The sequence below is a fragment of the Cricetulus griseus genome, chromosome 4 (genome assembly GCF_003668045.3).
Source record: "Cricetulus griseus strain 17A/GY chromosome 4, alternate assembly CriGri-PICRH-1.0, whole genome shotgun sequence".
Taxonomy (NCBI): Eukaryota; Metazoa; Chordata; class Mammalia; order Rodentia; family Cricetidae; genus Cricetulus; species Cricetulus griseus.
In genome coordinates this window covers 9,456,958-9,469,468 of record NC_048597.1, presented here as the reverse complement: position 1 = coordinate 9,469,468, position 12,511 = coordinate 9,456,958, and the positions used below count along the sequence as shown (strand labels likewise).

The window sequence follows — 12,511 nt, the reverse complement described above, 5'->3', positions numbered from 1 at the left end:
TGAAAGACAACTGTTTCACTCAGTATAATGAAATTTCATTAAGTGATAATGTCTCTCATCATGTTGAAATATGATTTAATTTAACAATAATCATCTGACAGAATACTACTAGAAGACAGTGATGCAGTGGCGACCCTGTCTTTCCAGGTATGATCATTTTGTGGGGTCATACCCTTACCTTGAACCAATAGAAAGTTATGGCATTTGAAGATTCTCTGAGGTTTTATAATTTCATTGATTCCCTTCAGGGAATTCTCCTGGTAAGACGTCTTTGCTCAAATATGTCTCACATCCCCCTCATCTATAGTTAAGATTGGTATATTACAAGCAATATGCCAGACTTATTAAAAGGTTAGGTTCAATTGAACTTATAGACATTTCTTTCCAAGTGAATACATTTCTATCTTTTGACACTAATAGGAAAGCAACTTGCATTTTCAAACAAGAAGATCTTATAAGAAGAATGCCTTTCTACATGGAAAAGGTTGAGGGATTTCTCTCATTTTCCGTTTCCTGGTGGTTTTGTCTGAACTCTGTCTCCCTGCAATAGCATCAGTTCCACAGGTTCTGGGCTCAGTGACTTCCTTGAAACAGTCTTTGCTTTGCTGATGGCACTAACCACTCACTGCAAAGAGATTATACCCATCACAGCTCCTAATCCCCACAGCTGGTCCGAAGTCCCTAGACCATAAAAGCCAGAAATGGCAAGTCTGTGATGATTTTTTTTAAAACCCATTTTATCCAAGCCATTTTAGACAGAATCTAGATCTAATCTCTGCAATCCCTTGGTTTGAGTCTGGGAAGACAGTGATTTGCTACTAGGCAAGACTCTACTGAGAAGTACTTCTTACATGACCATTTCATAGCCAATTTGGCCCACGGGAATTCTTCATTTACCCCACTTCCTGTCTGTGCAATGCGAGCTGTACTGTATTTAGCAGGTTGCATGTGGCATGTGTGTCTATTGCAATTCACATCCCCAGACATTGCAGAAGGCTTAAACATTCCCCCCTCCTATCTTCTACCATGCAAGCCTCAGTGCTGACACTTTGGAGACACTGGAAACATTGGGCTGAGTTAAACTGAATTGCATTGCTGAGTTTAGCTGCTGAGGGTAGCTGCTCCCCCTGCAGCTCACCAGTCATGTGGGATATGGTTCTGCAAATGCAGTGCCTGTGCTCAGGAAAGGGTTCCGATGGGCTTTCTGTCTGGCAAGACCATTGGGTGTTTTTTTTTTTTCTTTCAGATTTCGGGTCTTGGCACTGGCTTGGGATTTAAGGAAAGGTGCATATTCTAGAGATTACTGAACAGAAAGGCTGAACAAGGGCCAGAGCAGAGTAATTTTAAGCCTACAGAGAGTGAACCAGAGAGGGTTTTTAGAGTTAAAAACTGATGATAATGTTGATAGCTTCTAAATTGCTCACCATTTGCTAAAGAATTGTGTAAGCATATTACCTTCATTAAGTCATGTAACTCTGAAAACAATCTCATGGTTTAGATGTTAGCTTCAATTTGCAGGCAGGGAAGTCAAAGTATGGAGAATTGAAGTAACTTGTCAAGGTTTACATTCCTAATTAGCCAGAGTCAAGATCTGAATCCAGGCTGTATGGCTCCAGATGCTGGAAGTTTGAATTTATATCCTATCGATTGATATTGGTCAAATTTCATAAAATGACCTATGGTATTCCTTATGGGCAAAACCTACATTAAAAAAATATCCCTCATCCCCAGGATGGTGGTTTCCAAAAGGCATCAGTAAACAATTGTTTTCAGTCTCTTAGACCATTATATAAAGATTATTTTGGGGAAAAATATGACTTACTAAATTGTCATGGTGACACCAGAGTTAGGTCCATCCCTTTATTTAATAAGGCAATTAGTAGTTGCAACAAGGAGAGAGAACAGCTTTGTGAATATGTACCTTTTCTGGTTTCTATGACAGCTAGAAGGTAGACTGTCTTAGTAAACTGTTTATGGAAGGAAAGGTTGTAACTGAATGTCGTGGCTATCACTTCTCTTTGGTAGAAAGTGCAGAAAAAGGCCATCTGAATCCTAGGGACGTTACAGCCAAACTGTGTCCACAGACCTGTGTATTGACTGTTCATTGATTCTGACCTCTGTGATGTTGATCGTGGCCCCAGGAAATCAGAAGAGCAGTGAGAATATTACCTGTTCAGAGCATTGCAGTGAGGGAAGGAACGAGCCATCCACCAGTAGACAGAGGGCCAGCAGCATGAGCCTGGGTTGTTGGTTAACTAGCTTCATCCCAAATACTAATAAAATAGGTCATTGAAAATTTATTCCGGTCTGTTGAATTGCTGATTTATGAATTTTCTGATTTATAAATTTCTGTTATAAATAAAGTCTCGATAAGCAGAACACAGCAGTCCTCTGAGACCAAATTTCCTAAACAAACTCAAGAGGACAACTGGTGAAGTACTTGGCCTTTCCTTAATCATGGCTTGCCAATTGTCCTTGTGATGAATGTCACATTTTGATCAAATAGACTATTATATGATCCATGGTGATTAAAAATTTTAAGACTCAGAGTGTCTATGGACTTGTAAAAGTATAGTGTATAATAAGCATCATTAGTTACCTGACCTTGGCCAAAAAAGTCCAGTTGTTATTTTCCTTATGGGCAATGTCAACTAGAATTTCAGGATGTCTGTTTAAAGCTTTCTGAAATTTTGTGAAATATAAGGTGTGTTTCAATCTCCCACCCCGATATGAATGGTCTCTGATGACCAGTGTGTTTCCACATACAGATAGATGACTCAATGAAAGAAAATCATACAAGCCTCCCTCATCTCAGACATACACTTGACCTAGTTCTTGCTTAAAAATGTCAGCCAGGGGGCTGAAAAGATGGCTCTGTAGTTAGAACACCTGCTCTCCACCCAAAGAACCTCAGCGCTCATAATGAACAACTCACAACTGCCAGTAATTCTAGTTCCAGGGGACCTTATACCCTCCTTTTGCTTCTATAAGCATTTGCACTCATGCACACACACACATACACACACACACACACACACACACACACACACACACACACACACACCCATATGCACTAAAAATATACATCTTTAAAAAGTCAGCTAATCCATACTTTATCTGAATATAGATAATGGAAAAGAGAAACTCACTTGGGCTATTTTAGAAACATAAATTTTGTTGATTTAAAAAAATTGAGAATTGAATACAGGTATTCTAGAATGTAAGGTATCATGCTGTTTGTAAAAAACAACAAAATCTAGAAGAAAATGTCGATGGGCTTTTATTTAAAATTTTGCAAGCAATTTTTTTGGCCACTCTTTGGAGACAACATTTTAGTAAAACGGTCCCTTGAGAATAGTCCTTGGCAGCAACATTATGTGGAAAGCTTTTGTTATTAAATCGTTGCAAGTTGCTTTATTTTAAATTGCTATTGTACAAGTAGAATCATTCTGGCTTAGTGGGATGACTCGGGGGTAAAGGCTCTTGTCACCAACCCTGACAATCTGACTTCCACCCCTGGGACCCACATGGTGAAATGAGAGAACTGGCTCTTGTAGGTTGTTCTCTCACTTTTGCATTCTCCACAGCATGCACACACACTCGGAAAGTCCTAACACTCAGAAGAGGTTCTTGCTTTCCTTAAGAGGTGAAGGCAGGGAGGAAGAAAGGCTGGGGGACACAGCATGAGTGGCATTGATGGGGCTGATTCCTTGTGCTTGTAACTACTCTCACTCAGGGACTGAACTCTCTGGATGAAACGGTCCAGACAGATAAAAGGCTGGAATATCTCTTTTCTTTGTGGAACAATCTAGATTACAAACGCTTGAACATGGACCCTCTGAAACTTTCTGACAGCTTGCCTCCCTCAAGAGGAAATCAAAATTAGGTTCAGTCCTTGTTTTCTTTTTGCATATACATCCTTCTTGACAAACAGAGTTCCTGGGCCATAGGGTGATGTGTAAAGTGAAGAACTTGGCAAGCAGCTACTCTCCTCCCATGGCTCTATGTTTCTATCCACCTATCCTGTGTGTGTGTGTGGTCTCTGTCTCGCATTTTTTTTGGAGAGTGTGTTTACATGTTTACTCATTTAGCATGAACATGTTTTCTAAATACCTACTGTAAAGCAGTCCCTAGTTTGTATCTTGGATGTATTTTCTGAGTACCTGCTATTTACCAGTCACTGCACCGTGTTCTGGTGATGTAACAGTAAAACAAAAGACTAGGTCTCCACTTCCTAAACTTCCTAAAACTCTCTGAGGTTTGACTTAATTTTGGTAAAGTTAGGTTAGGTCTACTGTTCAGAGCGAACCTCCTCCATTGTTGGCAGTGTGCATCTGAAAGTCCTTGGGATTGTCTCTGATCATTTGTTGTCATCAGCTTTCTTTCTTGGTGGCAACCATTCTGACTGTGGTGACATGGGACAGTAGAGTTGCCATTTCCCAATACTTCAAGAGTCCATGATGATGTTGAACAACATAAATGGTTTTGGGACTGTTTTTCAGATACATCTGTTTCACTGTGGTATGTTTTTCTCTGTCTCACATGCCTGGCCAGTGACTTAACTTGTTTATGACAAGAACCACGATGAAAGTTAGCTTTGGTAAACTTGTGCCTCTTCACAGTACTGATTTGGGGGAAATACAAAACTTTTTAGAAACTTGAAAAGTCTTGTACTCATGTATAATCATTATATTTAAAATACCACTTTCTAAGGGAGACATTATCTCTGTGATGTATACATGTTATAAATTAGTGACTTTGTCCTTAATCTGAAAATATGTTTTAAAAAATGTTTTTCTTAACATATAAGAAAGCTATATGCTACATTTTTACACTACTCTGCTGTTTATGTCATTTGTGAGAACCCAGGTGTGAACTTTGCAGAGGAGTTTGTTCTGGTGACAAATGCTCTGTTTACTCAGAACCCCATTTCCCTATACCACCAGCCTTTATCGCCATTACTTTTTAAAAGTAAAATTATCAGGAAAAGTGCTATCGTTCATCCGGCAATTAAACAGGTTTTGTTGGTTCCCGTACTGTACTCTCTCCCGTCTCACTGACCCCCTCTAGCCCTTCACTCCCAGACTCCTTTTGCTTTCCCTTCACTGGTGTCTTAGAGCCCTTCTCGGCTTCCTTGACACCTTTCCAGTTTCACAGGCCCCACCACTTGTGTACACACATTGACATTCTGAGATAAGGGCACACACGACAGGGACAGGCAACATCCCATTGTTGTCATCCAGAATCTGTCTTCCTCCTTCCCAGCTCTATCCATTTTCTCACAAATATCATGATTTCATTTTTTTTTCTCTACAGCTAAAGTAATGCCATAGCATGTGTGCACCACACTTCACAATCCATTCATCTGTTGATGGCTATCCAGGGTGGTCCATTTCCTTGCCATTGTGAACAGAGCTATCGTGAGTGTGGATGCGTAGTTACATTTGCAGTAGCAGATACCGACTCTTGGCTATATGCTCAGCAGTGGTACAGTGGGGGCATATGGTAGTTCTATGTTTAATTTTTTGAGACCCCTATGGACTGATTTCCAGAATGGCTATATTATGTTACACTCTCACCTGGACTGAGTAAAATTCCCTTTTTTCCCACACTCCTGTCAACAGGAGTGGGCTTTCTTTTTTCTTGTTGGCAGCCATTTTAACTGTGGTGAGATGAGCTACTGAAGTTTAAACTTGTATTTCTGTGTTCTTCAGTGTTCCTTTTTCTTTCTTTCTTTCTTTCTTTCTTTCTTTCTTTCTTTCTTTTTTTTTTTTTTTGAGACAGGTATTCCCTGTGTAGCTTTGGAGCCTGCCCTGGAACTCACCCTGTAGACCAGGCTAGCCTCATACTCACAGAGTATGCATCTCAAACTCACAGGCCTGCATCTGCCTCCTGAGTGCTGGGATTAAGGGCATGTGCCACTACTGCCCTGCTCATCAGTGTTTCTTAGTAGAAGGCTTCAGTCCCTTTGCTGGAAAGGCCCAGACACATGACTATGCAAGGGGGTCAGCTCCTGGAACTCTTGTCTTCTTCATTCATAAAGTGAAGGGCCACACCTTCACTTTACTAAACCTACTGGGTCCATTAGAATTCATTCTTTGAGAATTATAGTACCTGAAGTTTGACAATAAAAGTATCAAGGCTTACTTCATAAGCAAGGCAAGAATCATTTGCCTTTGATGCTTATAAAACATTTATGGCTCCTGGAGAGCTTCAGACATGGCTAGCTCCTTGGGATACTTTTGGTTTTAATTCTACAACTTAGTTCCAATACCAACATTTCTTTTGGTCACATGCTTCTATCTTGTAAGTATCAAACAAAATAATGTTATTTAAATCTTCATTTTTGGAGGCATCATTAGTTTGCATCCAGGAAGTATTATTATTAAAATATAAAAGCCACAGAAGGGGCAGTGAGGTGGTCTGGACAAGGACACTTGCTGCTAAGACTGATGCCCTGAGTTCAGTCTCTGAAACCCAGAGGCCTGAGAAAACCAGCTCCTAAAAGTTATTCTCTGACTGCCACATGTGTGTCATGGTGTGTGTATACAGTCACATGCACAATAAATAAATAAATAAATACATGTAAAGCAATTAAGACCAGGGGAATACTGATCTGTAGTTTTGAGTGTATTAAATTGACAATCAGGCTGAGTGTGGTAGCCTATGCCTATAATTCTAACATTTGAGAAGTGAAGGCAGGAGGATCACGAGTTCAAGGCTGGGATCAGCTACATAGTGAGTTTGAGGCAATCCTGAGCTACACGAAACTCTGGTTTAGAAAACAAAACAAAACAAAAAAAAAAACAAATAAGCAAACAGACAAAACAAAAAAATACAGATTGAAGGAGTGAATGAAGAAGAAGGTCTTTGCCCTGAGGATGTCATTCCTCAGAATGACACTAAAAATTCATTTCATTAGAAACATCGTCCAATATGATCTTTTCTCTAGTTGAGAGGCTTTTACTTTCTCCATCACCGTCCCAGAACTAGCTGAGCACTAAGAAGGCTTTGCCAGGTTCTTACCTTGAAGAAGGTCATTGTAGAGCCGTCTTTGACTGCTCCGTATTCTATCTTGGTTTGTTTGGCCAGATCATCTGCAGAATCAATGGGAGATTCCATCCTCTCTACTGTCAGGAAAGCAGCCAGATTGGCAGTGTAGGATGAAATGATGATTAGGGTGAAAAACCACCATATTCCTCCAACTATTCTGGTCGATAGAGCTTTGGGCATCAGCTCTGATCCTGTGACAGTACCATCAGAGTTAGTGTGTTACACCGAGTCAGCAAGCAGCAGGAGACTCACACTGCTCATTATTCTAAGGGGAGGAACTCTTCAAAGACTATCTTGTATGAAGGTAAAATGAATGTGCTTTCTAGAAATGGAGCAAAATCCAAGTGATACCTTCTTTAAGTCTTACTTATTAATTATTACTTTTGCTTGCATGCAAGTAGTCAGAGTCGATGGCCTTAAGATGCTTTTAGCCCCAAGTTAGACTGTCTAAAATGTATTTAGCTGCTTAAAAGTGAAGTTAATTTTAAGGCTTCTGACCTTATTCCTGCCTAACACATTATTTAGAGGGAAATAAGATATTCTAGATTTTTCTATAATGATGATAAGCTATAAAATGTTAACTTATTTTTATTTAAGGTTAAGCCATGTCAGGAACTTTCAAAAGCTTACAGATTATTTCCAGTTATAATATGCAACTTAAAAAATGGGAATTTTCAGATAACGTGAGATAAAGCTTAGACACAATTGTTTGTGGATGAGTCCCATTCTTTTTCATGCTACTCTTAAGGAAACACATACTTCCCCCCCCTCTAATTTACTGTCTTGTTTGGCTGAAATAGAATATGTTCTTCAAAAGGCACATTTTTGCCCTTAAATAAAGAGTTGGTTCAAAAACTGGCTGTTTTCCCCACGGCAGAGATGTTGTGCCTGTTAGGAATACTCACGTTAGTTACCATTCAGGTCACTGTTGCTTTTACAAGGTACCAAGGAGCTTCTTAGTATGTGTTTATGAACAAAAGCCTCTTCTTTTCTATTGGTTCTACTGGTCAAACATCCTGAAAGGAGTCTAGCTCAACTTTGACCTGTAGGTGTCTACATCCCAAACAGTCAAGTTAGAAGGGACAAGAAGTACAATGGAGTTCTTCAGTTGGACAGAGTCATGAATGCTTTCAGTTAGTTCATTTACCTGAAACCTACTCTTGGCGATGAGCTTAGTATTACTTTTGTGAACCCAAAGACACAGCAGGATTTATGTGTTCAGTGAAAGCAGGAAATGGGCATCTCTTGTTGAAAATCCCAGAGACCCAAAACGTTTGAGTGCAGTGGATTGGAGATGAGGTTGTAGTGACTCTTTCTTTACCCTAAAGGTACTAATGATGTAAGATGGAAAGAAAAATTGGAGTTTACTAGTCTGCAAATGAATGAGTTTTTGCCTGGGTTTAATCTACAAGCAGACACATACATTGCCCATGAAATCAAAACCACCTCAAAGCCGGGGATGAAGAGATACAGGCTGTCAGAGTGTCTGGGCTGTGAATATAGAAGAATTCTTTTAATACTCTTGGTGTCTCTGTGGTGCTTCATGCCTTCTGATGAGATAGATGGTTTGACTGTGGTTTGCACTCCCTTCTTTTGTTTGTTTGAATTTTGGTGTGTAACATTACACAAATTTGTAACCATTTTCATTAAATCGCCTGCGAGGAGTTAGCAGAATAATCTCTTGCTGTTGTTTTCATCTTGTGGTTTAAAAGGATTTGTATGCCTATTGGTTTGGACACTTAAAGCCCAAGGTTGCTTTGTGTCTTTGTGCTTAATTGATCTAGCAGCCTTGTGGCAATGCTGTATTATTTTAGATCTTTACTTAGCTGCCATTAAAGCACCATTTATCTTATAAAATAGCCATGGGAGATAAATATCACATTAAAGACACATTTTTTTTTTTTGGCTCATAGGTACAGATTTTCTGCTATCAGTTCATCCTTATGTTATTTTGTTGCACTTATAAAGAAAGCTTTCAACTTATCTGTATGCATGCATAATTGTATTTTGTATGGAAACAGAAATGAATTTGCAGATGAGCAACCATTTGACAGGCAAATATAAATTTGTATTTTTAACTTCAAAATAAATATTTTTTAATTTTAGAGGAAATTCTTGTAAATTTAGAGCAAAATGTTGCAAACTAATGGGATTGCATTTTAATCTGTCCTTGGATGGTATTAGTGAAATTTATCAATGCTCCTTTGCATTTTTTAAAAAATTATATAATTTTGGGAATTTCTTAATCCTTAGCGTTATCTGATATATTCCAAAAATGGCCTCCCTCAAGAAGAGATGATTTGTGCATGTTCATTTCCCTATAGGATGACGTCATGAGAACAGTAACACAAAGAATAAAACACCACTGGGAATACTCAGGGTGAGACAGTACTTGCTGAAGTCTCTTTACTGCCTTTTATGGCAGACATGACAGCCAATCCTGATCCAGACTTTGCTCAGGCTCTGTAGAAAAGAGAAAGTCTGATCATCACATTAAAAAAAAAAAAGAAATGAAACAACGTGGTTTCCAGTTTAATACAATGACAGGCTTCTTTGCACACAGGGGAGAGTATGACAGACAGTAGCTACCTAGTTCAGTGCCTTGTATCAAGGGCAGATGTACTAACAGTCACAAATTCTGCACTTGGAAGTGCTTGTTGCACCTGAGGAATGTTTGAGTCTGGCTGGGGCTGACTGTCATGTATCCAAGGTAGTGGTAACTAACAGACACTGCATCCCACAGTTTGCTGTGGATGCTGGTAAACTCCAGCTGGGGAAAACATGTGATCAAGGGTTAAAAATGGATACATGTACATGGCAATAGGTATGTACCTGAACAAGTCTGCAGCATGACCACTGAAACCCGTGTGTGTTTGTTTCTTATTCTATTGCTGGAAAAGTCAAGTTGCAGGGATGGGAGGAGGCCTCCTTCATCCTCAGAGTAATTGCTCACACGATAATTACCCTAAAGAATTAAGTGCACTGGGTAAGGCAGACACAGCTTCTAATGGGGTGTCTTGCAGATTTATAGCTCTGTCTTATGCTCTAAATTCATGCTGGTGATTTCTACTAAATCTAGTTGTGTCTACACCCATTTAGTTGTCCCTACATAAACTATCCATAACTACATAAAAGAAGTGCCCATTTCTTAAATTACATGGTATTTGCATACCAATGACCAAAATGCATATTTAATTTATAGTCTCTCTCTCTCTCTTCTGTATCTGTAACTTCTTCTCTCTCTGTGTGTGTTGGACTCATGGAATGTAAACATTTCAAAGGATATGATAACAACATTCTAATGAAAAACCTTAGGTTTACTTTCAAATCACACACATGTTTAATGTATATCCCAATTGAGATTTTTGCCAATTTATTTTGTAGCTTATTGTCAAGTGGAAAGATAGTCCAAACACAACAGCATCTGTGACTTATGATTTCTTAAATTAATGCATTTAATCTTGGAAATAGTTGATAGACCATATGTCTGAGTTCAAAGCTGAAGAAAACCCACAAACAAGATGGATTTCTTCCAAAGGTTAAAGCAACCACTCCCCCCTCCACAACAAAAGCAAAAATCTCTGAAATCATAGAGAAAGGTAAAGTATACTACATTTCTTTGGTTTCAGTTTTATTTCTCCAACCTCTACAGTTTATTGTTGCTATGGTTGCCAGTCCAAAGGAGATTGTAACAAGTTATTGGGTGGCAAAGGCGAATCTCTATAGGGTTTCTCAGAGTGTTAATTAGATGGAAGTTCTAGGTCCCATTAGCAACAGGAGGAATCCAAGTGGATTCAAACTTCAACGGGTTTAAATTCCATTCCATTTAAACTTTTGACTTGTGAATTTATGACTAAGAAAGAAAAGATGGGCATGTCTATCTATGGAAATGCATTTGTTAAAACAAGTCTGAGTTCTTGTGAAGGTCCCTGTTAACTCGACAAGGTTTAGAGTCATCTAGGAGACACATCTCTTGACATGTCTGTGAAGATGTTTCCTGACAGGCTTGGATGAGGAGGGAAGGCCCTGAAGGTGAGATGCATCTTCCTATAGGCTGGGGCTGTAGACTTAATAAAAAGGAAAAAGCAATACAAAAGTGGACAAAGTTAGTAGGGCACAGAGTTCAGTGTTCTTTGTTTCCTTACTGCAGATACACTGTGACTGTTGCCCCAAGTTCCTGTCCCCAAGCTCCCCACACCTGATGGAATATACTCTTAACTATGCCACTGCAAACCCGTTAGCCCTTAAATTGCTTCTAATCAGTTATTTGATTACATCAATGAGTAGGTAACTAATATAGGCTCCTTATTCTTCACTCTTTTCAGGAAAATGGTGTGTCCATTCTTTGGAAGAAGTGTATTCATGGCAAAGAAGCTCCATTTAGACCCTATTTCTGTCTTCTTTTGAGAACTGGCTAGAAACTCTATTGCTGTTGTTTTCTATTCCTGTGTGTTTCATCCTACCATCTACCTTCATGGTGGAGTTCACCAGCACGAACGCTTATCAGCAGACTGTGGGATGCAAGTGACAAAATGGGCAACCGGTGTACCTTGCTGCATGAGAGCTCCAACTCCAAACCAGAAACTATTTAGCAAAGTGAAATTGTTTTCCACCACGTCTGAGTCGGGGTTGCACGGGTGGGGATTGTACCACTCGTAGGGTGTAAACCTGTGATAATTGACAGAAACAGTTTGTAAACATCAGATACACAGATGAACCAGAGGAAAAGCTGCTGAGCAATGCAGAAAACCCAACAACTGAGCAGAAGCAATTGCTTCTGGATTGGGAAAGTCACTGGGCAAATACTCACTAGCTTCTTACTTCAGAGTCAAACCCATTAGTGGCTAGGATGGCACTCCTCAGACCTCTATCCACTGAATTCTGAGTTTCCAATCATTCACATTTTACTGAGCAACTAGACAACTATAAAGAAAAGTTCCTGCATCTCAAGTTTTGACTCTAGCAAGGTACAAGAGAGGCATGGAATGAATGATTACATGGTTGAGCTTTTATGTTGCTAGTTGCTGTGAGGGTCAGGTGCTCTCCAGAGACATTATGGTTCCATGAACAGACACTATACAGAGTCTAGCATTTCACAAATAATGTAGAATAAAGAAAAAAAATGAACAAAAAAGAAGGGATGGATTTGAGAGTATATCGCTTATTTCAAAGATACTATATAGAATCCTTCAATGAAAAGGCAAATTTTAAATTTAGGAGTATCATGGCCCAGGTATAGGTATATACTATATGTACTAATATAGTATAATGGCATTAACTTCAAGGCTCACAGTGGGAAATTAGAAGCTCATGCTTCCCTTTTGATTTATTATTAATTGGATGGTTTTCTGAATTATGCCCTGAAGTCATATAATCAGCAACTCTGGTTAGGTGTGCAAAGTGTTTTCTGTGGCACCATTATTGCTCTACCTCCAAGAAGCCATGGCTGTAAGTTTCT

At 39.3% G+C, this 12,511-nt stretch overlaps 1 protein-coding gene across 8 annotated transcripts in view; it reads right to left on the bottom strand.

The window, feature by feature from the left end:
* Positions 1-12,511, bottom strand: part of Grik1 (glutamate ionotropic receptor kainate type subunit 1) — a 366,206-nt gene that overhangs the window by 24,128 nt on the left and 329,567 nt on the right. For all 8 annotated transcript variants that reach the window (XM_035444247.1, XM_035444249.1, XM_035444248.1 and 5 more), the window contains 2 exons: positions 11,603-11,721; positions 7,027-7,244 (listed from right to left, as the gene is read on the bottom strand). In XM_035444247.1, coding sequence (XP_035300138.1) covers positions 7,027-7,244; positions 11,603-11,721 — 337 coding nt within the window. The remainder of the gene's footprint in view (positions 1-7,026; positions 7,245-11,602; positions 11,722-12,511) is intronic.